We start from the raw sequence: 25,873 nt of genomic DNA on the forward strand, positions 1-25,873 counted from the left end.
GAGCACCTCCCCCCCTTTGCAACAGTACTCCTCTGTGATAATTATTTTGTACAGTTACCTTCAGTGAGGATATTTCTGCTTCCTGCCCACTACACTATCATTTACACTGCCCTGTTTTTAACATATGAGTTAAACAGACCTTTCTAATGCCCCTGTGGCAGTTTAATCACAACAAATCTCTGGGCACTGCAGCAGCCCCAAGACACATGGGAGGAAACCATCTGCTCTACATCACAACAGTACCTAGGTGGTTTCAGCAAAAGGTATAACCCGTTTTAGTGTTGGTCAATTCAGTAACTAGAACTTCATCTTTCAAGGAAAAACACAGAAAACACTTTCATCGTGGTCTTGAGATGCTTCCTAGAATGCAAAGCCACGGTTAGCTGTAGATTTTCTTATTTATCAAAGTTAAAGCTGTTATTACGACATCTCACCAATACACACATTTACTCATCTGCGCAGCACAGAAACTCTCTAGGGAAGGTCCTGAAGCCACCTCAAGCTATGCTGAGCATGGTGTCAATAAAAACCACAAATTTCCAAAACTGGGAAGAAACTGAGATTAAGGAAGAACACAGAGCAATTCCCGTACTATTCCAAATTATAGTACATGTTTCTAGGGTTGTTGCACTTAATGAAACTAATCTTACGTGAGGACAGAGCAGATATGTGGGTGGAGGAAACAAGCTGCTTAGAAACAAAACAGCAGAAGGACTGACAAACATTTGGTGAGGATTCCTTCAAACAAAAATTCACCATTTAATACCTTAAATGAACTTTTAAACTTTGGGTATTAGTTAATGCACCTTTCAGGGTTTGTTACTGGTTTTTTTCTGGTTCGAAATGGGGACTAGAAAATGTTTTGCTAAGTAGACTGCTAGCCTTGCTGTCTTTGTGGTACCCACTGCCACAGTGCAGCTTAGGAATTTAAAGAATTAGTTGAATTCTTGCACTACAAACAATGAAGTTTTGTCACTTATTTTAGAAGGAAAAGATTCAAGCCTTTTATTTTAAAAAGTGTCTACTATTTTTGTGAACTACATATGGCAGCGGTGTTATGTGCCTCTCATCCCAGTGTCAGCTGTGTCCTAGAGATAGACAATAAAAGAAAACAGATCTAGACTTAGGGTCTGTTAGGTTAGATGAGATACCCAAGCCAATCAAACTTTGCCAAGTCCCTAGAAAATTAACAGTTAATTTTGTGTTCACATCAGAGATAGCAAGTGGTGGTGTTATGTGATTTTCTTAATGCAAATATGGTAACCACTAAAGCATCTCTATCCTCGCCCAGAAAGGTCACTGCAAATGAAACCCTCAACCACAAAGCAGGTGCTGAAAGACAATAACAAATTTCAGTACCCAGTGTATTTACCATCTTTTCCAAAAAAGCTGCACTGACTGACTCCACCTCTGGACTCTCTTTTGCTCCATTCAATGCCAAGGGTGCATCAGAACAAGTCGTTTGGAAAAGCCTCACTTCGGCAGATACAGTGTGTGTTCCCAACAGTCGGTGTTCCAAGTACTACAGACTGGTTGCTCTATGGCATAAGCACATACTCATCGCAGGCCACCCTCTTCCTACAAGTAGGATCTAGAATCGCTCAGCTGTCCCCCACCAGTCCCCTACTCTGCTGGCTCAAACACGTGGTAATATGGCTTATACAGTTTCTGGAACAATCGGTTCTTAATTCTCTCCCTCTCATCCTTGACAAATCCAAAATGACATACAAAGACAAGTGAAAAGCCTAAGGGACAATGTATTTGTTACATACCAATTTCCAAGCACTGAGAAGATGCTGAAATTAAAGATCTGAACTCCCTTTCCACTCCCGAAGCCACTTTTCCCACACTTTTCCCTTCACTCCTGAAATGGCCGATGCTAGCCGCCAGCTTTCCCCCGAAGCCCCGGTAACGCTGACGGCCGGCCTCCCGTTCCCGGGATCGCCCTTCGCTCCCGGCCCCGGCTCCCGGCAGACCGCTCCCGCACGGGAAACAAGGGCAGCAGGGCCCCTGCGGGAATGGCGGCTCGATATATCGGAACAAACAGCAACACCACCTCAGCCCCGGGCTGGCGGCCCGGCCCGGCCCGGCCCGGCCCGGCCCGGCCGGTGGTCACCGCCGCGGCGCCACGTCAGGCGGGGCAGCCGGGCCACGGCCACGGCGATGGCGGCGGCGATGGCGGCAGCGCGGGGTGGGCCGGGCCGGTCTGGGCCGGCGGCCTCCCCACCACATCCTGCCCTCCGCGGCGCGGCACGGCCTCGGCGCTCCTCTCCGTGGCACCCCCCGCCTCTCCCGGCCCTTCTCCGCCCCCGGGGCTCACCTACAGTCAGCGCCCAGCCGCAGCCAGGCGCCGCAGCCCGCCTTCCCCATTGACCGCGGCGCCCGCTGGGCCGCCTCCCTCCGCCCCGCTCCCCTCGACGGGGCGGCGCCGGGCCGCGGAGTGACAGCCGCGGCGCATCGGGCGGGCGGCGGCGGTGTGCGCGCCGGGAGCGCTCCTCCGCGGTGCTCCTCGGCGGGGAGCCGGGTCCCCCGCGCCCCTGGCCCTGCGCAGGGCAGCGGAGCCGCCGCCGCTGCTATGAAGCCGTGCGAGGAGGAGGAGGATGAAGGGGGGGCGGCCGGCGGCGGGGACCCCTGGAAGGAGTGCGTGGAGGTGGCGGTGCAATTGGCGCTCCGCGCCGGGCAGGTGAGAGCCGCCCGCCCTGCTCCGCTCCGGGACGCTGCCCGGCGGCAAGACAGGTTTCCCGGGGAGCCGGGTCGGACTGCCCCGCGGCTGGAGCATCCTCCTCCCGGGCGGTTGTACGACCTGCGCGTCTAAACCTCGGGGGGAGGGGGAAGAGCTGGGCGGTTTGAGAAGGGCCGTGTGGGCACTTGGCTGCTGTGGCAGAACTGAGGAGGAGGAGGAGGGCGGCTGGGCTAGGCACCCGCTCAGCCGAGCCGCCGCCGGAGCCCTCGGCCGCTTCCCTCTGCAGCGGGAGGGATGATGGCAGCGGGGCCGCTTCCCGGGGGGCTGCATCCCTGGGGACCCCTTTCCTCGGAGGCTTCATCCCTCGGGGCTGCATTGGTCGGGGTCACTTCCCTCGGGACCTGCATCGCTCCGGTCACTTCCTGGGGGCCGCATCCCTCACGGTCCCTTTCCTCGGGGGCTGCTTCCCTGGGGGCTGCATTCTTCGGGGTCGCTTCCCTTGGCAGCTGCATCCCTCGGAGCCACTTCCCTTGAGGGGCTGCATGCAGCATAAGGAAGAGACGCTTAGAGTGAAAGTAGATTTATTTTGTGGTTGGGAGTATTTTCAAGGAGTATTTATATTTAATTAAAAAAAAAAAAAAAGGTGGAAAGATTTGTCAGTATAAAGGTGCTTTAATAATTTCTTCAAATATACACCAAGCATTTATTTTGCTACCATAATGTTTTGGAGCATGCTGTGATGCTAAGGTTGAATTTATGTACAACTAAAGGTTTATGCCGTGGTGCTTTTATCCAGAATATTGTCTATATACACATTACAGTACCAGCGTTTGTTTCTAAGCAGCTTGTGCAGGGGAAAACAGTCGTGTCAGGGAGGTTTTCTCTTGTTGTTATATATACCAGTGTCTTCAGAGTGCCTGAAATTCACTTACTGGGGATAAATTAACAAGTGAAGATCTGTGGTAGCTTATTTAAGATCCGCCTTTTGACACAGCAGGTGGTTAGTCATCTCAGGAGACATCCTAGCCCCACTGTGTGCAGCAGCAAAACTTCTACCAACTCTAACAGAGCCAAGAAGTGGGATCAGCAGATTGTTCAGATGAGAAATCGGGTAAAACACAAGCCTCAGCAACATGTATTTATCTTCTGTTTCCATTCTGCTCTATTTTGAAACACACTTTGTACCTGTATACTATGATTTAAGGAGCCTCCGTTTCTGTCTTGAGTCCAGGACCTGTAACTTCTCCTCAATATATGTTATTAAAACATATGTTTTCTCTAGCAGAAGATACACAAAAAGATGAACGGAATGCCAGAGGAGAGGAGACTTGTTTTAGTAATACAAGGAAGAAATGGGTAATTCAAATTGGGATGACGGGTCATGCTCTCACAGACTCTCCGAACAGGAGTTTCTCCAGCACAGTCATTCTGCCAGCCATTTCACAAGAGAGACTCATGACTTGCTCAAGCCTCCACACCTTATTTCTCAAAATATCAATTTGTGGAGACAGCTGTAGCTGCCTCCAGCCTTTTTAATCACCCAGAAGATCACAGCTGGGCACTTTTCCTGGAAGAAGTAAACATTCCTGAAGATTAATCCGTGTATCTTTTAGTTTACAGTTTGCCATCACTACCTTGCAACTGGCAGGAAATTGCCAATTCCTTGGCAGGCCAAATTTAAACCAATCAAGGATGCTGTTTAAGTAGGACTTTGGAACTGTGTAGGAGTTTTATTAACTTTGTTGTGTCAAGAAATCTTTGATTACAAAAACCAGCAGAGATCCTTGTGGAAGAAAGGGTGCAGATAGGGCTCTATCTTTTATTTGTCAATCCACTTCCAGCTATTCCCCAAAGAAGCTAAAGATAAGGACACAAAATACAGTGTAACATAGGTTTGATAGGATGGGGTTTTTGTTGAAAATTGACTGATAAAATGGAGTTTTATTTTGGTCCGCAAAAACAGTCAATTACACTGATCAAGTTCATCTTTTTCTTTTACCTTTCTTCCCATGCATCAGACCTCTTCACCTTCATGTCCATCCCCTGCAATCTGCTTGCACTCTCTGTCTCCCCAGATCATAGAATCATAGAGTGTTTTGGGTTGGAAAGATCATCTAGTTCCAACCCCCCTGCCATGGGCAGGGACATCTTCCACTAGACCAGGTTGCTCAAAGCCCCGTCCAACCTGGCCTTGAACACTGCCAAGGATGGGGCAGCCACAGCTTCTCTGAGCAACCTGTGCCAGTGCCTCACCACTCTCACAGTAATGAACTTCTTCCTAATATCTAGTCTAAATCTCCCCTCTGTCAGTTTAAAGCCATTCCCCCTTGTCCTATCCCTACAGGCCCTTGTAAAAAAGTCCCTCTCCAGATTTCTTGTACGCCCCCTTTAGTACTGGAAGGCTGCTCTAAGGTCTCCTCAGAGCCTTTTGTTTTGCCCAACTCTCTCAGCCTCTTTCACAGCAGAGGTGCTCCAGCCCTCTGACCATCTTCATGGTCCTCTCTGGAGCTCCTGTCTGCATCCCTGCATGAAATTTTGCCGCTTCAACCTTTCTGCTAAGACCCTCCATTTCTTAGGACCAGGGCAGGCTAGGAAGCCTTGGAATCGTTAGTGTCTACAAGAGCCATGGCGCAGAGGCCAACCTGAAGAAAGGTATGCAAGTCAAGATTTGGATTTCTAGGAAAAGTTAACCAATAATACAGTTTTCTGGTCTCTCCTTACATGACTGTTTGGCTTACATTGCATCACATTTCATGAGTAGAAGTAAAATATATCTTCTTTCCAACAGATAGGCATCTATGCTCTGGAATAGTTTCTTCTAAATTTAAAAGGCCAACACAGAAATAATTGCTTGAATATGTGTCCAAAGTGATGTTGCTGAAGTAACTTCTATTCCCAGGTTAAAGTCACTGCCTCTCTTGCTCACCCTGTTACTTAGTTCCATTATTTTTACAAAATTTCACAGGCTCTATTTTAATATATATGGCTGTTTCATAATGAGAATGGCCATGGTTTTGTAATCTCTGTAATTGACCTGCATTAAAGTTATATCTAATTCGCTCTGTAAGGCCACATATAACTGCACTTTTTTGAACCTTTCGTCTGCTTTTCCTGTGAGTGAACTGCTTGCCATGTTGATGAGAGTATGCCCGCTGGCTTAATACAGCTTTTTGCTAAAGAAAAGCAGGCATGACTAGTCTCTGCACCTTTGATGCTATCGAGAGCACTAAGTAATATTTGCACAGTTCTCTGCAATTACAGTTGGAGAAACTTCACCAAAATGAGCAGATATGCATCCAAGTGAAAAGAAGGGTAAGAAACTGAGGCTAGAAGCTAACATGTTGAAGTCCACACAAACTACTTTTTGACTCTTTTTTCTTCCCTCTTTTTTACCCTCCCCCAGAAGATAATATTATGAGGCACAAAAGACCTAGTAGAATCCCACTAAAAAAAAGGCAAACTTTCCACTGAGATTCTAGAAAGCCAAGATCTTTCCCACCATGTTTTCTTCCAGATGATATTGTTAGGCTATTTCCTGTGGAATATGGACAGATTTTTTAGCAAACCAGATTGGTATTTTCGAAATTATTTGCAGGTAGTTATACTTTTAATCTAGATGTTTGATTTTATCAGTGAGCAAATATTTCAAGACAATATTGCAAGCAAATAAACCCATCTTGGACCTCCTACAAGTGCGTGGTGAGTGCAAGCAGTACGGTGAGATGAAATCTAACGTGAGCACCACACTGTAGCTTGCTCTCCTGGCAGATATTGGAGGAGAAGACCCTCTGTTCTCTGCATTCTCCTTTGTATGACTTGATTTCACAAAGGCATTAGGAAAGGAAGAGTCCAGGACCATGACTGCACTGAGCCCCTGTGGCTCCATTTTCCCTGCTCCATGGCAAATGAAGAAGGGAGCAGGGACAACCTGGGTCTTGCTCTGTGATATGGTCTTCATGCATGTACTGGCATAAATGCCTCTCACTTTGTATAACTCCCCAAATGCTCCCAAGCAGGGTATTAGGATAAGATCTAGCCAATTCCTTATTAGAGGAGGGGCAGCAAGCACTAAAAGTGGTAAGTGACTCTGCTCTAAATAACCACCTCCCAAAAATCAGCTGCTTAGAAATTGCTGTAAAATGGCCATAATCTAGGGGCAACCTATAATGAAGTGATAAAGCCTAATAAAATGCATTTACAGCCAAAATACAGCATCTTGGTTTCCAATTTCATTGCACAGTAGTGATAAGGAGCAATAGACTGTCTTCATTTCAACAACCTGTAGTTCCTTTGGTCTTCCACTTACCTGCTTCCTGTTACTTAGAGAGAGACTTTTATGAAGCTCCATGCCCAGCTGGGAAGACCAGGCAATCGTAAGGCTTCTGCAAGGATGAGGGTGGTGAGACACTGGCACAGGTTGCCCAGAGAAGCTGTGGCTGCCCCATCCCTGTCAGTGTTTAAGGCCGGGCTGGACGGGGCTTGGAGCAACCTGGTCTAGTGGAAGGTTTTTCCTGCCCGTGGCAGGGGGTTTTAACTGGATGAGCTTTAAGGTGCCTTCCAACCCAAACTGTTCTATGATTCTAGAGTTCTGTGAGAGGAGCTAAGTGATGCTCTCGAAGTACTCTGAGGCACCAGTCTCTAACACCCTTGTAGGAGAGGAGTTTTAGGAATTATTCAACGTAAGCTGAATTCTGGACTGTTCTGAGCTATTTGATAAATCTGTAAAGAATAAAAGTTGATTCATCAGTGATGGAAGAAGCTTGATCTTTGTGCAGGACCCTGGCTTGGATTGCATGCCCATATAAGCTGCTGCAAATGCTTATCAGTCGCCTTTTGTCAGATCACTTCCTATCAAAATCACACCCTTGGCTACTCCCATTATCAAAGTGACTGGAGTCTCAGGCTGGCACATGCAGGTCACCAGAGAAACAGATGGGGTTAAACTTAAAAATGGTCATGAACAACTGGAGAAAGGATCAAAAATAAAAAGTATGAAATTGGGTGCTGAGAGGTGCAAAGGATTGATTCGGAAAGGACAGATCAAGTGCCAGAGCACATGATGAAAAGCAACTGATTGCAGAGCACGTCCACAGGAGAGAGCTTTTACTTCTGCTCTTCTTTTTGCAGCGAAGCTCAGGTGTGATCTCACTCGCCTGCTGAGCGGTGGCTGCAAAAATCTCCTCAATCTGCTATATGTCAAAACCGAGTAGAAGTCAAGAAAATGGTACTGCTAAGAAGAAATTCAGATCGTCTATCAAAAGGATATAGATTCCTCATCTATTTCACAATGCAAAGTTCTGAGCCCAGTTCTAGGCAGGGCATCTGCTTATATACGGCAATGTAAAAGTAAAGAAGAACAATCAGATAAAAGGTATCAGCGTGGTGGGGTTTTTTTAGAAAACACAACTGAGATGTTTGGAGTGTTTGGGATTTTACTTTGGGCCAAAGAGGAGCCCAAAGGTGTTCCTGGAGCTGTGCTTTTATGCTTCTATGGTAAAACTGTCAAGAAAACCATGTAGAGCTTTCAGGGGAGTAAACAGAGTAAGTGTGTTTAATATTTTTGTACACAATAATGAACTTTAGCAAGACCTCAAACTGAAAAGTATTAAGCTGCCCTCACGAGCTCAGTAAATAGTCGTAACTAATGTTTTACAGCTCACAAAGCAGAAACATAAGTCGAGCGACCTTCCTTACTAAGGCAGTGGTCTGAAATATCCATTACTGGTCTGAACAATCAGCACACCCTTCAAATGTAGAATTTTATAGTATGAAACCAAGAGCTGAGACTGAAATTTGGGAGTAGCTGGTTCCCTTTCCCATGCATAATACAGCAGAACTCTTCTTTGGACATTAAATATTTCTCGGTGCTTTTAAACTACTTTTATCAATGGAAATTTAGGTAAGTAATTGAAATGTATTAGCTTGAGAAAGGACTTGGGATGTTGGTCTTGTTGGTGCTGGTTTTAGTTAATGTAATTCTATACAAATAAGTGGTGCTTAATTTTTCCTTTGTTTTGTTTTCCCTTATTTCAAATAGTGTATAGTTTTCACTGGTTAAAAAAAAGTAAGGGAGCTTCTTTCGTATCTTGCCCCTTATGTTTCTTTTTTAATGAAGGAGTGGTGAAAAAACAGAAAGAAAATGGGAAATTTGGGAAAAAGCTTTTATTAACTGTTTTCCCATATGTGCATTTGCACTTGATGTGGTTTAGTTCTGAGTTTATAACAGTAAACCCCTTGAAAACAAGATAAAGACTTTTCCAGAAGAGAACCCAGGGTAAGGTCACTGGTTCCATGTCAAGGGAAAGGTCTAGATTTTCATTTTCGTTAAATATATAGCAATTCTTTGGGTGGGAACTAGTGGGTCAGCACTTGAAGTTCAAAAAAAACCCATATAGACAAGAAAAAATAAACTTTGTGTGTCTTTGTTGGCAATAAAAGAAACCATTGGGGTTTGCATTATCGCATGTTTTTTACTTAAGTAAGAGAGCAGTGGGGTATTGGCCCTGTAAGTTAAAAAGGAAGAAAAAAGAAAAAGGAGTTTCAAAAATTCCTGAGCCTCAAGTCTTTTTCTTATCTTATGTGTATTTTTTGTAATTTCCTAAATCACGATGGCTGCCATCATCCTTTATTCTATTAGTTGCATCCCATTCACCAATCCTTTTCTGAACTGTCACGAGAGGTTCTTGAAGAGTGATTCAAAATGCTGTGTTCCCAAAGGCTACCCATTAGCTCAGAAGATTTTTAGTCAGAAGAGTTGGAACAGGCTCTGGTAGAATTAGGCCTACAGTTGTTACTCAGGGTTAGATGTATTTTTTCAGTAAATACATACTTCTAGTGTGTACAGGATGAATGGCCAACAAATCTGATTTGTGAACTTTTGTTTCAGATTATTAGGAAAGCTCTAAAAGAGGAAAAACAAGTGTCCACAAAGACATCTGCAGCAGATCTCGTGACAGAAACTGACCATTTTGTGGAAAATCTAATTATTTCTGTTCTGAAAGAGAAGTTTCCCTCCCACAGGTAAGTGTCTATAGAAAGAATCAATCTTTTTCCTTTAAGAGCTCTATATCTGACTGTAATTTAAAGGGAATTTCAAAAGTCTATATATCTCTCTTGCATATTAACCTGTTGCTGTTGGACACTTTCATAGGACTCCTTTTTTAAAAACATACCACTTCCCTAAAATTGGTACTTCGTATTTTCTAACAGTTACATTTCTTAATATATGTATTTAATAGTAATATTTCCACTGTAGGGACATCATGTATGAAGATTTCATATGGACCTCCCTCATTTTCAGGATACTGATCTGTTCTCTATTGAGTAAGAATTATACTAGGGATATCTATTAAAATATAGCTGAAATTAATGTTAGCAAAGGTCCCATTCTGCAGACTTTTCCTTCACTTTCTTTTGCCATCATACATAAGCATTTGCCAGATCAGGAAAAGTATCGTATTTAATCACCTTTATCTTATGTTGTATAGAATCCTAAAATCAGTGAGAAGCGGGGATGTTTATCATGATCATTTGATGCATATATATAAACAGGTTATAAATTAATATATGGGGTGTCAACCCCAGGTTTTAAAAATAGATCAGATTGTTGATTCCTCTGGAATTATTATGGTCAATTTGAAAATAACAACTCCTAGCACATGCACAGATTAGAGAGAGGTTTTATATTAGTTGGCCAGGTTTGGTTTGATGCAAAGACTTTGCAATCAATTTCCACATTTGCCTTCAGTCCACAAGGATAAAATTCATCTTCCTGCAGAGCCAGTGCAGAGCCTTTGTATCCCTTAAATAGTGTATGTCTTCCTTCTAACTGTGTGTATCTCTGATGGAGAAGAGCCTTGCACTCTAATGCTGCGCAGAAATCAACAAAGATGAAAATCTGGAGGCTCAGCTACTAATCTGATTGTCGGTGATGCTGCTCGAAAACAAACAAACAAACAAACAAAACCCAAAACAACACTGTAAGAAGGAACAAAAAGGACATTATATACTAAAAATGGCTTTCTAAATACGTCTTGTATGTGACCACATGCTGAAACAGTACTGTACAGCATAACGTGTGGTTCTTGGCCACGATTCTCAGGAGAGTGCCAGGCTTTACAAGCCTATTATTTGTGTAATATTTCTTCTACTATTGCTGGCTGTGCTCTTTTCTCATCTCCACTCTTATCTTGTTGGGTTGGGGTTTTTTTTACTTCAGCAGTCTGGCAGAGAACATAAAACGTACACATTTCACATGGAATGAGAATCATCAGGAGGTCTCGAGTTACTCAGAATGGGAACAAAAGTTGTAAGATCAACATAGACCTACGAACTGAAAAATCCCTGACTTTATTAACTCTGTACAGTTAACTTCTGACTCTATAAGCAAATTAAGGAATTGCCGATTCCTCAAGACAATTATTTTCTGCTGATATTGGTTGTTGGTTTTGGTTGGAGTTTGTTCAGACAGTAAATGCATTTAGATTAAATGATAGATTAAATCTATCTAACTAGACTAGATTAAAATACTTGCAATGAAGAGTCCAGAATAGCAATCAAGGTTTAAATTAAAGTGCCATGAAAATATTAAAAGATCATTTAAACTGTGTTGAGTCTTTCCCCTAATCTGGCTGTTGACTGCATCACTGAAGATTTCTGTTATTTCATTTTCTCTTAAAACATTTTGATTCTTATGTTCTCTGAATCAAAAAATGTAGTTAGGAGTTCGAAAAATTAAAAGGGATCTCACCAGGGTCTGTGCCGTTTGCACTGTGGCGGTGATGAGTCTTGAGATATTGGAAATGTACTCAGAAGTAGAAATAAATGCTAGGAAAACCAGTTAAAAAGATAATAAAAAGATAATTCTGTCCTGTGTCTCTTTCTTCTCTCTGCTTGGCTAAGTGATAAGTATTATCCTCGTTCATGCTTCATCCAAGTTTTCATCTTTGCCCATTCTTTGGTACTCTGACATGCTCCAAGTGAGTCTTTTTAAAAGGATAATTTTTCTGATAGATCTTTTGAGCTGCAGATAGGCACAGCCAGAATATCAGGGGCTACTGATTGAAAAAGGCTATCATAGCATTTGCCTGTGCTATTGTTACACAAGTTGTCATCTTCAGTGTTAACTGCAGTCTTAATCATGTAGAAATTAAAACCAGAATACAGTTGTTATGGAGGGTAACATCCAACTCTAGCTTCCTGGCTTTTTGCCCTCAGACCCCCATAAGAGCATACGTGAGGGATAGCCCTGGTTTGAACCTCCTGCACTAGGCTGGATATCACTCCTGCTGCAGTTTATGCTATGCTACAGTTTCCCTTTCTGTTTCAGCAATAAATTTTAGAGTGGCACCATGCTATGAACAGATATATGCTAAGGCTTGGCTAAAATTACTGGACTCCTTTTCAGTGGGAGTTGAAGAGAGGTCAAGAGAGCTGGCAGGCTGGCATATTAAATTAACTACTGTAATGACATAGCTACCCCTCTCGCTTCTCCAGCTGTTTCTAAAATTTGACCTCCAGTACTTAGAATGTTTTGCTTAGTTTGCATGTTTTTACAGGACAGAGAGCTATAGAGCAACACATGTAAGACTGACCATCTAATGTGAGGGACTCTCACAGTTCCCAGTATTGTATAATAGCAAGACGCTTATTTTAACCTACTAGCCCAAATTTCATAAAATGCGCACCTAATTTGTCCTAAATCCATTTTGGAAAAATTGTTCTTGGACATTGAGACTTTATCAATGCATAGTACTGCTGCGCCTTGGCTTCACATTAGAATTTCTGTACGCGAGGACTGCAGCGTCGCACCCTGAGGTAAGGAAAAAGTGAAGGACAGACTTCAGATACTTAAGGGCAAAACACCTTACACAGAAATACTCTTGTCTTTAAAGAGGTTCCCATTTCACCTTTCTTTGACTGGCAAGACAATGGCTACAGTTCAGGCTCTGGCTGAGGGAGCTGGCAGGGGGCTGAAGCAAAGGCAAAATTTATGGGGAACTTGGACAATCTGAAATGGTGTGTAAGGTGCTCCCTCTGCAAGAAGATGAGTTTCTTCTGCAGCCAGCAGCGCAGACAAAGTGTATGGTTGTGTTTAGGTGGTAATTACAAGACTTGTAAAAGCAGAAGTCAAATGAGACAGCACCAACAAGACAAAATAACAGAATATTTAGAGCAAGGAGTCTGCAAAGTGTTATGTTTAACTGAGAATTCCAAACACTTGTTCAAGTCTTTCTTGTTTCTCAGTTGCACAGTAACACTTTGTCCTTTAGCTGTTATCTTTAATGGCGATTAAAATAGTAACAAACACTTCCTACTTTCCTCATGGTACCAACTGGGGCCCATAATGCTATCAAAATAGTCCATTTCTACTGAGGGAAAGTCAAAGTAGCATTTGGAAAAATCAAGAACTCTCCTCCTGTGCTGTCTGCAAAACATTCTAAGCTTGTGATTGCAAGAGTTATGTGGCTTCCTGTAACGCATGTTGAGGACACAACAGAAAATAGCTGCTACTCTAGTCCTAGGGAAGTAACTGTTCCTGCAAAAGACATTTTCTCTTTATTTTATCCAACTTTTTGTCCTATTTGTGTCTTCAAGAGAAGCTTTTTTGTCTTCAAGCATTTGCAGGAGCTCTGAATACTGCTACCAGTTATTTGAATGGGAAATCAAAAGCAAGTTTCAGTACTATCAGTCTGATCCTACACCTTCTGTACATACAGGACTTCCGTGAGACTAGCACCTGCACACCACTGCTAGAAAGAGACCCTGAGCAGTTTATGGGAGAGCTGGGATAATTAAGGTCAGCAGGAAATGTACCAGAACTGGATGTTCATTTCCCAGGGAAAAAGGAGGGGGAAAAAAAAGCATATTCATACTAAAAGAAATTAGGACATAACAACAGAACAGAAGATTAACTCAGATTTCAATGTGTGCTTGTGCATCCAAACAACAAACAAAAAAATTGATTTGTTGATTTTCTCTGGGTCATGGGAAAAAGAAAGATCAGCTTTGTGAACCTTTTAATTTCCTGAGTCAGACTACTGTAAAAAATGCAAGTAGGAGTGAGATTGTGGATTTTCTAAGAGTGCATTATTTCCCGCTGACTGAATTTGACTGCAAAAGAGAAGCAACTACAGTTTGCAGTTTATATTACTTACTGCAAGAGACAGGCTTAACCCATAAAATTACATTCTGTGTAAAAAAAAAAAACTTTTAGACTTCAGGGATGTCAGTTCAGATACATTTCTGCATTCATTTTCATGACTTTCTTAGTGGTATATTGGGAAAGTGAACATAGATTGAGCTCTTTTTTACCATGTAAAATAGTATGCTATACATCTCTTTCAAAATATCTATGAAAGTTCATCATTCACAGATAAAAAAAGCAGTATGTGTGTTTACACATCTATATACCTTTGTACAAAAATTTTATAGCTATATATATACACATAAATTAAGTATCTCTTCAAAACTGGGAAGATGGAGTTTGACTTTCTAAGTCACATATCTAAGCCAATTTTCTGGGATACTTGTTTTACTTCACACCAAACGCAGGTTTATTGCAGAAGAATCCACTGCTGCTGGTTCAAAATGTGTCCTCACTGACAGTCCGACCTGGATTATTGACCCTGTTGATGGAACATGCAACTTTGTGCACAGGTAAGTGGACAGCAAACTGGGAAATACATAAAAAAGCAAAATGTAGCTTCTCAGAAATCCTCCCTTCCATTTAAAGGTGTTTCACTGTGGTAGGTTTGTTCCTTTGACTCATAAGTAGGAGTCATCTCTTTATCTTTTTGTGCCTCGCATAGTAAGTGTATCTGAGGGAGTGTGTGTTTGTGCTGGAGAGAGCTTTATACTGTTATCTAAAGTTAAGCTAAAGTTTCTGCTGATTGCTTAATGACCCAAAGCTCTTGACTCACAGCTCATTTATATATAACCACACATTAACGTGCAGAGACTTGAGCTGAACTGGAGGAACAAGGCTGTGCTATGATGACACTTGGCCTAACGCCTCGTGAGGTTGTTACCCATTCCTTTTAGTAGTGGTGTTTTCTACTTTTCAAATTCAAATGCTTAATTTTTCCTAGGAAGTACAACTATTGCATATATGTAGAGTAGAACTGAAAACTAACGTGTACATAGATACTGGTTTTACATTTCTGTAATACCTCTCTGCAAAAAGAAGTCTAGGGATCGTTACTGCAAAAATGCAGACTTTAATTCATCATTTGAGTGCAAGGAGTTGTAAACTAATGACTACTCATAACACTTCTACTTAAAAACCTTAAATATGTTCTGCCTTATAGTGACTGACTTAGCATAACTGCAGTTATCACTAAAAGAAGAAAAAAAAAGGCATTTCCTTGACTTTTGGTCAGTTACAGAGAATTCAAGGGGAGGTGGGAGGGTCTCATGTACTGGTGTTTCATGCAATTAAGTGAACTTTTCTCCTTCCAGCAAATATTTTCTGGACCTTTACAGCCCTTTGTAAAACATGTTTGTAAGAAATTAATTTATGTCATTATTTAAAATGCAATAATTATACTTTAGTCAAAAGGACCGAATTAAGTACATGATCATCACTTTGACAAAGGAGAGGGTAGAGGAACTGGTTTCTCCTTATGTTGATGTCAGCAGCAAGGTATCTCCATGCTACTTAATTGCAATCTCAGATACTTGAATGTGAACACAATGTGCTCTTAAAAGTGATGCCTTATTATAACAACATTAATGATTTTATACTGGATAATTCAACTACATTAAAGCAAAAAGTTCGCTAAAACATACAACACGTTTAGTGTAAAAATCCTGATATCTTCATGTGTTTATTTCTTGCTTTCTCCAGTATTAAATTATATTTTTAAAGGAACTGACAAATTTAAAGAGGATGACAAAAGAGAAATTAGTACAGTGTCAAGAGCATTTTGAGACAAGTAAAATCAGTTCTATGTGGGGGTTTATTGCCTAGGGAAGTTGCATAAGGTGTACGTAGAAAGATTTTTCATCAATAATACTTCGTTTCTTATTTTTCATAGATTTCCAACAGTGGCAGTGAGCATTGGATTTGCTGTTAACAAAGAGGTATGAAGTATGTTCTTTAAGATGGGTACCTGAGAGCTGACTAGAATTCTCAAAACCATGTGGGAACTTTAAATAGAATATTTAAAAAAAAAAATATAAATCAGCCACTTCTCAAGTTCTTCCACACTTTTTAAATGCATTCAGTCATACTCTCCTAGTCTAAAATAATAGTCCTGCAAAACTTGCTTATGCAAACTGGCAGTTACAAGACAATTCTTACAAATTACTATAAATATTTTGTAGGATTGAGGGAAGGGAGGGAGGAAGGAAGTACCAGTGTGAGCAAGATTTTGTCTTGCTCCATAATGAGTTAAATATAGTGCTGCCTATTCATAATTTAAACATATCTTCCAGTGTTCTTATTATTATTGCTTCATTCCTGTTAGCAGTATCTGTGAAAGCTAACACTGCTATGAGGGAATTCAGAACTGATTTCAATGAAGAGTGCAAAAGTATGGGCCTAGTTCATTTAACCTGCCTTTGTGGTTTTTTTAACATAGTAAAATAACTATATTTCTTGCATGAGAGCTTGATTACGAGGGTGGGGGTGAGGGTGGGGGAAGTAGCTAGCCTTCATGTGTGCCATTTTGTGTTTCCTAGCTATACTCATTCATGCTACTGCCTATTCTCCAGATGTTGCTGGTTTACAGTTTGATATATGTGGAAGAAATAGCTATTCAAATTGCCAAGGAATGTACTCTTTCAGCCTAATTTCATGCTCTTAAATATATGTATAGCTGGAAGTGAAGCCAGCAGGAATTCTGCGCAATTACAGCATAGTTTTGAGATGTGCTAGCTCTTATTGATTTAAACAGAATAATGTTGTGTACTTCTCTAGTTAGACTTTTCAAACACAGAAAATGCTTTTCAAACACTTCCATGCTTTTCTGAAGTTTATTCATTTCCAAAGGTCCTTTTGAATACTACATATTATTACCAGACAGCTTTCTCTAGTATTTATGTTTTCTAGAACACCATTGTGATTTTGATGCTGCATATTTTGGGTTATGTAAACTAAACAAAGCTGAAACAAAAATAAAGAATGATGTTAAATCTCCCTCAGTAAATAAATGGGAAAAGCAGAGAAAAAGTAGTAAGCTTAAAAGGAGCCAAAGTATAAACAGGGGAACTGGCCCAAATGTAAGCCTTGAATTATACTAAAGAAATTCTGTAGATGTCTTCATGGAAAGAGTCTATTAATAGTGTGTTCCTCAAAAAAAACCCAACTTGGTTTAGGTGGAACCTCAGAGTAGGGAGTGAGGACAGTCTATTCCCTTCAAATTGTCTCTGAACACAAATGATCATTCATATTGAATGAAGGAGAGCAACAGGAAAAGATTGGGAGTCTAGAACATCTGAGATGTTTTCTTGACCTTGTTGTCAACTTCTGTGACCTTGGGCAAATCATTTAGTTTTTGTATATCTGTTCACTCCTAAATAAAATATCGTTAATAGTACTTACCTAGGTGTGATATTAGGAGCTGATCACTGAAGTTCGTGAAGTGCTTTAAAAACTTTCGGTGAAACCTATTAAAGTAATGGAAATATTAAATACCTTGGGTTTAAGTCAAGGGTCCAGTTCTGACCCACTTCTCATTGGTAAACAGATACTCCCACAAAAATTGCAGTGTTTCTCATTCTAAAGCTTTCAGTGGGTTTCACAATATTTGCTATTTCTTTTCAAACTCCTTCTCTTGGAGTCATGTGACTTCATGAGATTCTCACTTTCATGTGCAAAAAAAGGATTTTGAAGAGAAATGTTTGAACAAGTGACTGGAGTGTACTACTTTGGTTGAAGAGGTGGGCAAATTAAATGCATCATGAGAAGTGAAGTGCATATAAAAGCATCCACTGTTAATAGACGGTGTGCCATGGCTTCTGAGTTTGAATGCTTGACTGATCATATCTACGTATGTGGGGCTGCAAACCTTCCAGCTGAAGGGTCAGTGGGGTTACTTCTAGGTGTAACTGCTCACCAGCGAAAGTAAAGCGTTCAGAATCTGCCCTTAGAGGACTTGCATACTTTCAATAAAAACATACAGTTGAATTTGAAATCAACTTAGCATTTAGTCCATTCTAATGTGAACACAAAGAAGCTGCAAGTAAGAGTTTAGAAGATCATGAATGGATTGCATTAACTTCTCTTTATAAACTGAATTTTACATTACCTATATCTCAATATCACAGTAATAGTAAAATTATTCCAGTTTATTAACATCAGTATAATCTCTGATTACATGTACCAATTAAAATATTGCTGAACTTTCTGCCATTAGTAGTTGTTTATATTTATGATGAGTAATTTGAGTTGCATTCATTTCTTTCCTTTTCAAAATCTTAAAGCTTGAATTTGGTGTAATTTACCACTGCACTGAAGAACGATTATACACTGGTAGAAGAGGTCAAGGGGCATTTTGTAATGACAAAAGGCTTCATGTATCAAAAGAGACAGGTTGGTCTAGATTTTGTTAGAACTCTAAAAGGAATATGTTAATTTTGTTTCAGAGTTGTTGCAAATCTTCATTAGGATAATGAACATCATTATCCTGATGAGAAGCATTTCACCTGCATGATAATTTTGTTGTTCTGTGTTTGTTTCTTTCAGCAAAATTATGACTTTCTTAATTTTCTTTTTAAAATGTGCACCTGAATATGAACTATTTAAATAATCCTTTAATTATTTTGCTTCATAATCATTGTTTAAAACAAGGAAGAATGAGTAGATTCACCAGTTTCATTCCAGCTGCACACTGGCATAACTTTTTATGAGCAAGATGCAATGGGACTGGTGAATCGGTGTACTATGGTGGCCATTATTCACTTATTTTCCAGTAAACTTCTATGTCATAAAGCGTATTATGTCTGTAGGCGTACATGCTAACAGTAAATTCAAGGATGCATGCTTCATTAGGGATTCTTTAACAGCTTGCTTTTGTGTGTGTGATGTTTCAACATACAAATAGCTAGCAACACTTAGTCAATATCCTAATGTAATTCTTTTCTTGGTAAATCAAGGCATAGATCTGTCTTTTTACCTAATGATAATAGATAACAATAATCAGAGAAGTTTTCTTTTAAATAAATTAAAATGCAGAGGAGAACATAACACTCAGTTGTAGACAGAAGCAGACATGTGCCAAAAATGTACATCATCATGCACAGGAGATGGTAAAAATTTCACCCTAAAAAGAGATCTAGTGAACTTGAAACATGGTAAATTCAAGCAATTTAACATACAGATTTGTTGTAGTCCCCCACTCAGACCCTGCATCAAAACTTCCTATAAATTTGGGAAGTTTGGCTATTTGCCTAAATTAATAGTGAGCTTGGGTCTCTCTATTTGGAGGGATGGAGCAAATTGTAGAGTCAGAGACCCCTAAGATTTTAACCCTTGATTATACGTCACATTTTTTGTCACTGCTCGAATATCTCATATTCCACAAAAGCCCATGTGGGCAGAGACTATTAGGAAAAATGAGGGGTGTTCCGAGTTGGGCTGTCAGAGCCACTCTTGAAATGGCCTGACTTGCTTTTGTAGTCAGAGAGTGCTGCTTTCCGCTTAAGCCAGGAACAATTTTGGCACATGCCACTTTTGTCCTCCTTTCTCTGGACATCCAGTATACATGGGCGTCTAGAGCATAGCAAGGGACGTGGTTCCAAAGGCTTTGAAATTTTCCTTTGTTTTGAGAGACATCATTTGGTGGTGGGCAATTTCACCAGTGAAGATGGATCTTTTTTAGTCTCACTTCTATTGATGTTTTAAGTGTGTAAAATTACAGTTGCTCTTTTCCTGTAAGGACTGTGGCTTCAGGAAAATAAAACAACCCTTTAACAGAGAGTGTGTTTCCCTGTACCAACCACTGGAACTCATGTAGCCTTCAGCAATGTGTTGGAGATCTAGGCTGTCATGTAACTTCATGCCTTTTGATTTCAGGAAATGTGACTGTTGTGTACCATTGATCTATGCTATACATTCATTGTTCAGGTTTAATAATTTGAAATCCCAGTCCAGGCAAACACTCTTAATTGCCAGTGCCAGATTTTATAGAGGTCTGGTATGGGAGTCCAAGCAGTCAGGACACACTTAAATGAAGGATCCATCTTCCTTTTGATCTTGAGTGATACTTTCTTTATCTCAGGTTCATGTCAGGCCTTATGTGTGCTAATATTGTAAATGGGTCTTTTTTGGTTTTGTTTTTTTTTTTGAAATCTTCTGTGGTCAACAGAATTGGTCTTTTCCTCATAATTCTATCCATATCACTGTTAAATATCTACTACCAAGCCTCCTTATTTTCATGGTCTCTATCAGAGTGAGGAGGAGTCATTAAATTTTCTCTTCTACCTTGAATTCCTGAAACCCCATCGAGTCTTGTGATCAGACAGCTCCTTCAACTAAGCAGAGATCTCCCTTTTCCTTGCCTTAGTCTTTTCATCCAATTTCTACCCATAGCCTTGAGGAAAATTGAAGAGATCCATTTATGCATTAGAAATATATTTAATGACTCGAAAGAACTGTCTTAGTCATAACCTAGCTGTGACTGGTGTGGTGTGAATGCTTGATGCGTTTCAGCAATGAGGCGTGCATTAAATGTTCTGTAATTATAAATTGGGTTTGTTATGCAAAAAGATCTAAGGCAGATTGCTTTCACCATCCAGCTTTTTCAGTGGTGGCTAAACAATAAATACCCTGCAGTGTGCCTGGATGAGTGTTTCTATATTTTAATGCAGTAATTTAAAAAGTGGTTGTTAAACCTATGTTCCTACAGTTAAGCTTTGCAATACCTGTAACTTTTAATCTAATTACATACCTCTCACTCACCAACCATTTACTGCATTGCTTGAATCCATAATGTTCCTCTGCAATACTAAATTCATTAGTAGCCTGTTTAATTAAATGATGTCTCACTCCAGTCTAATTTGCTTTTGAAAACCTCCTTGCTACTTCCATGAAGAATTTTCAACTTAAAGCAATTAGCTGTAGTAACCAGGTAGACATTCCTTATCTGAATGAATTCCTAGCCTTTAACCTAGAGTTGAAGGTGACACCTGACATTTGGGCACTTCCTAGTTAGTAAGTAATCAACCACTAAATCTTTGAGTTTTGTATATCTTTAACTACTCTGAGTTCAGCTGCACAGCAGAAGCAGTAACACTTGGCATTTGATCAACCATCTCCACGTACTTTGGCATATGCTTGTTATAGACTAACAATATTCAGATCTCACGTGAGGACTACTTCAACATCTTGCAAGTCACTGTGAGTCTCTCCTTTGACTCTACACAAGGCTGATATCCTCATCTGCTGTAGGTCATAATCGCCCTTGCTGAACATAATACAGATAAACATTCATATATTATTAATTAAGATACTGCTTTAATTTGTGATAAGAAAGGGTTTTTTTCAGTCATAAGGTGATTTCAGGCTTTGAAATGTCAGAATGAAAGAGAGCTGTTACTGGGTGACTGGTGATTTAGGTAGAAACTTCTCTTTCCTCTTACTGTATTCCCAAATGTTTATAATTTGTTAACAAATTACATTAAAGTTCCCTATTCAAGAACCATCCTGTTTTCAAATATGATTAGATTAGCATCACTAATAGCTACTCGGTCACTGGATCATTTTTAGTTGAATGTTAATGTTAGCAAATTTGCCAAAAGCTGACCAGTCAATGTATGGAAAGAGAAGGAATGTAAGAATGTATTCTGGGTCTTAATCTTCTTATTCTTTTTTGGGTTCTTTAAGTGTGTTTAGATCAGACCATTAGATATGAGAAATCAAGTCTTGCTTTAATTCTTATGCAAAGTTGTGACTTATCCTATTAAAGAGTTTGGTGTAAAAAAACAGAGGTGAAAATTGGTTTTCTGTGAAAAGTCCAGTAGCGTTTAATTTAAAAAGAAATTTCCAGAATCTACCTAGAAGCTGTCGAATTAATGGAAACAACTACCTACCATTGCAGATATCTCGAAGGCCTTAATTTTAACAGAAATTGGTCCAAAACGTGACCCTGCAACTTTGAAATTGTTCCTTGGTAACATTGAGAGATTGCTCATGGCCCAAGCACACGGGTAAGATACTTTATAATGCATGTCTTACATTTGTGACCCAAAGTCATTTAAAAAAAACCAAAAAACCCCAAGTATGTTGCACATTTTGCAACCTCGACACATAGGTTGAAATCAAAGGCATTTTCTCCTTCATGTTACCATGTCCCCTCTTGCGGGGTTTAGGGTCCGTGTCATTGGGAGCTCAACCCTGGCTCTGTGCCATTTGGCATCCGGCGCTGCAGATGCCTATTACCAGTTTGGGTTACACTGCTGGGACTTGGCAGCGGCTACTGTCATTATTAGAGAGGCGGGTGGCACTGTGATAGACACTTCAGGTGAGTAAAATATCCTTGTTTTCATTGAGTTTGGGGGGGCTGAGTGGCTATTTCAGGGCAACTTGTGTTACCTCAGTACAGTCTGTCTCCTGTGGCTCTATCTCATCTCTAGCAGTATTCTGTAGAAATGTCTGTACTCTCCACTAGACTCTGGCTGGTTATTCACAACACACTGATGTAATTCCAGCCCGGGGTTTCATCACATCAAAGGACTTCTGACTCAAACTGTATTTCCAGTACTTTGAGTAATACCTTTAAAGCATCAGATTTACAGTAAAGAACTAGCCCAGGAGATTGATAGATATGCTTAGATTCCAAACAGATTTTGGCTGAGACAGCCTCCCAACAAAGCATGACTCCCAGGTACATGTCTGAATATATATGACTAGGAACTCTGTAGAAGGAGTAAAGGGCAGCACAGCCTCTGGATTATTATTTTATTCATTGAGATGGTACGCATCTCAGAGTAACTGCTAACCAATATGTGGATGCTGTGGAAAGATATGTGAATTAAGAAGAAGGGTATGCTGACTGAACTCATTTTGTTCTATCCCTTCCTGTTGCTAGAAGAAGGGAATATTGCATTTATCGTTGCATACTGAAGGAACCTAGACATTCACTGCTTCTGTTGCATACTTTGGCACTGTACCTAGAATTTTCTTAAATACCTTTTTGCCAGAGATTTCCAGATAGGAGTTGCTGAATTAACTTGTTCTTCCCACCCTGAAAGGAGCTATGTATTTTTCATTTTTCAGTGATTATTTTCATTATGTTTCACCATGTTTCAGTGTTTCTGAACCTATCTAATTACAGTAGGTTGGTATTTAAGAATATGTTGCTTCATACATTACATAAGAGAGTTCTCATTAATCCTCTTGTCCTCAGGGGGACCTCTGGATCTTATGTCCTGCCGAGTGGTTGCTGCGGGCACCAGAGAGATGGCTATGTTCATAGCTCAGGAAATACAAACTATTCACTACAGACGGGATGATGAAAATTAGACACAGTACGGAATCTGCCCTCCTGAACTATGTAACTTTTGCAAGATGGGTGGTTTCAGCAGAATGCTTTCTGTGGAGATTTTCCGTGTCAAATATTTTTTATAAATTTATTACAATGTGGGAAGGCATAGGGAGATTTTTAAACCTCTAAGAACCGTGTTTCCTTTTTAATATGTATCTCTTTCAGCAGTATCTTTTTTATAAGATAGCATATTTTACTTGTAGTAAACTAGTGTCAGAATTAAGTCGTAACTTCATATCTGTGGGGCTGATACTTAGTCTTTTGTAACATGCAGCTAAAAATTGAACTTTATTTTTACAGATGCAGATCTCAGGTAAATGAGCTTTAGGACTGTAGTAAGGACAAGTAGTTAAGATGTGTGCCTATAATACCCTTGTTCTATGATACTTAAGAATGCAAAAAAAATGACATTATTGTTTCCTCACTATGTCATAGCTGTATATCCGTATATATGTACATGTACATGCATGTATGTCTATGTGTATGTGTGTATATATGTACACACATACACATATATATGCATGTAAACACACACGTGTGTGTGTGTATATATATGGGTATCCTGGATGTTTACAGCAATTTAGAGAATGCATAGAAGAAAGCTAATATTGGAAGTTATTTTCAGGTAAAGAGTATAGGTTACTTACGTGATTTTGGTGGGGGCTATCCAAATGGCAAATAACAGAGTTGATCATGGAAAATTATAATGACTTTACAAACTGCCCAGCTAGTTCTTGTTTCCCTTCATCACTCTGCATGAGGATAAATCATACAGTCCTACAGGCCTTTGTAAGATATTCAAACCTACAAACACTTACTACCATAGAGTAATTATAGTTAAAACCAGGAATATTGAACTCTACTGAGGTATTCACAGTATTAACTATGACACACAGTAGGAGGCCAGCAGAGTAGAGCACAGTGCCAAGGAGCTGTTGATTTTAGAGAAACTTTGAGCAGAGCAGCAGGATTCGGCCCCCCACAGGCAAGTTATTAAAACTATGCACATAAGATGCACTCACACGAAGTTGTAATCACACTTTTTGATCAGAGAAACCTGTAAACTCAGTTACATACATTTCCTAAATACACAGTTGTCCTCTATCCTTGTATCTAGCATTGGTTTTCATTCCACCAAGGTGATCATTCTATTTAGATTATTTTTTAAATACACAGCACAGGGAAAATAGAAGTGTGTCCAGAAAAGTAGTTGAGATTAAATCCCTTCTATTTTTTCTTTAAAAATTGAATTAAAATCTCTTTTTTTATAAGACTGCATATTAACCAATGAGCCAAAAAGTAAGTTGGTTCAAAATTTTTAACTTTCTTTATACACTGCATGTGTAGACTTTGTAAACATGTTTAGATATCTGCTTAGAACATACAAACTAAGCAATATTTTTTAAAAATAATCTTACATGTGTTTCTTGCAATGAAAAATGTTTTTCACTGAATATAACATAAAACTCTGCGATTTCTTAATGCTTTGTTTTACAAGAAATACAAAGTGTTGACTGTGTGAAGAATGTCTAAATCCAGCTAAACATTTAAGAACTGATGGTTCTTACCAGAAAACCAATGCTGTCCATCATGGCAATCAACTTTTGTCACTGCTCCCTTTTACCACACCACTTCCCACATCTGTTTGTACCCCCCTGTTTGGAAACAGAGATTGTAAGCCCTCTGGGGCAGGGACTATAGTACTTTGGCTCTGGGTTTGCACAGTGCTAATAGGATGCAATTCTGGTCCACAGCTAGGCACTGAGGTGCTATAATAATACAAATAATAAATACTAATAGGCTCACTTGTCTCTTATTCACCCTTCCCCCCCAACTTTCTAAGCACAGCAGAGATCCCCGTGACAGATGCAGAGCTTGGTGGTACTGCTCTGATCCCAGGGTGCTTAGCCTTGGCAGCCGTGGGAGCAGCCGGGGCTTTACTCGGACTTCTGCCATGACTGTAAGCCCCATAAGGAAGCTTATGCTGGCCGGGGATCAAGTGTAGTAGAAGCTCAGCCCCACTTCATCTGCTCTCTCTCCTAACCCTGTTCCCCTCATCGCCCTGGGACTGGGGCTTTTGCAAGAAGCTGCTGTGCATGGCTCCCGTGAGGTTTCCCAGCAGCTCAGCCTGCTCATACAAAGAAAGTCTCTGACCCAGTTAGAGCTGGTGTGCGCTGGCGTGCGCTGGCATCCCAGCTTGTCAAAGCAGGGAAATCTATGCATCGACCTCAGTGGCACACACCAGCGATTTGGGAAGCTGGGAGCCAAGCATGGTGGGAAGGGATAGGTGCAGAAATCCATTCACAAGTTCTCATTTGTGCCCAGGATGCAGCCTGGGTTTTTATTTGGGCTGTAGTTCAAGTATGTTAAAGTGGCAGTGTGTGTGAAGCAGCAATCCTGTCTCCCCCACCTCCTCTGCCTCCTGTGTGCCAGTACAAACATTTCTGAACTCTTCCAGGGGACCAGATGAGTGAAGTGATCTGCCTGTAAAGTACCCCAGTAAACAAAAAAGGGATTATTTTACAGACAGATCGTTTTCCCAACCCAATTCAGCCCCTGGCCACCATGAGCAGCTGACTTCAGGCACTAAAGGGCAGGCAGGATGGCTCTGTTCACAGATGATGCCACATTACGCCAGTTCCAAGTTTTCATCAAAGTGCAGCCTTGAAACTATTTGAGTACATACATTGACTGAAATAAACTG

The 25,873-nt window shown here is 40.6% G+C and overlaps 2 protein-coding genes across 2 annotated transcripts in view; one reads left to right on the forward strand and one right to left on the reverse strand.

Moving 5' to 3' along the window:
- Positions 1 to 2,427, reverse strand: part of MPPE1 (metallophosphoesterase 1) — a 32,323-nt gene extending 29,896 nt beyond the window's left edge. The window contains exon 1 of the mRNA XM_030492261.1: positions 2,321 to 2,427. The gene's annotated coding sequence lies outside the window, so the exon portion shown is untranslated. The remainder of the gene's footprint in view (positions 1 to 2,320) is intronic.
- A 10-nt stretch (positions 2,428 to 2,437) lies between these two features.
- Positions 2,438 to 24,974, forward strand: IMPA2 (inositol monophosphatase 2). The gene is made up of 8 exons (XM_030492971.1): positions 2,438 to 2,683; positions 9,570 to 9,703; positions 14,237 to 14,341; positions 15,721 to 15,766; positions 18,110 to 18,218; positions 21,724 to 21,832; positions 21,995 to 22,146; positions 23,032 to 24,974. The coding sequence occupies exons 1-8, from the start codon at positions 2,576 to 2,578 to the stop codon at positions 23,145 to 23,147; spliced, it is 879 nt and encodes a 292-aa protein (XP_030348831.1). The 5' UTR covers positions 2,438 to 2,575; the 3' UTR covers positions 23,148 to 24,974.
- The last annotated feature ends 899 nt before the right edge of the window (positions 24,975 to 25,873 follow it).

This window comes from Strigops habroptila, chromosome 1, assembly GCF_004027225.2.
Source record: "Strigops habroptila isolate Jane chromosome 1, bStrHab1.2.pri, whole genome shotgun sequence".
Taxonomy (NCBI): Eukaryota; Metazoa; Chordata; class Aves; order Psittaciformes; family Psittacidae; genus Strigops; species Strigops habroptila.

What these genes read in the sequence shown, in the direction of transcription:
- IMPA2 (XM_030492971.1), top strand. Translation starts at nt 2,576, where the DNA reads ATGAAGCCGTGCGAGGAGGAGGAGGATGAAGGGGGGGCGGCCGGCGGC. An exon ending in TGGCGCTCCGCGCCGGGCAG is followed by an intron (nt 2,684 to 9,569) that starts GTGAGAGCCGCC and finishes CTTTTGTTTCAG; the next exon opens with ATTATTAGGAAAGCTCTAAA. An exon ending in GATTTGCTGTTAACAAAGAG is followed by an intron (nt 15,767 to 18,109) that starts GTATGAAGTATG and finishes AAAATCTTAAAG; the next exon opens with CTTGAATTTGGTGTAATTTA.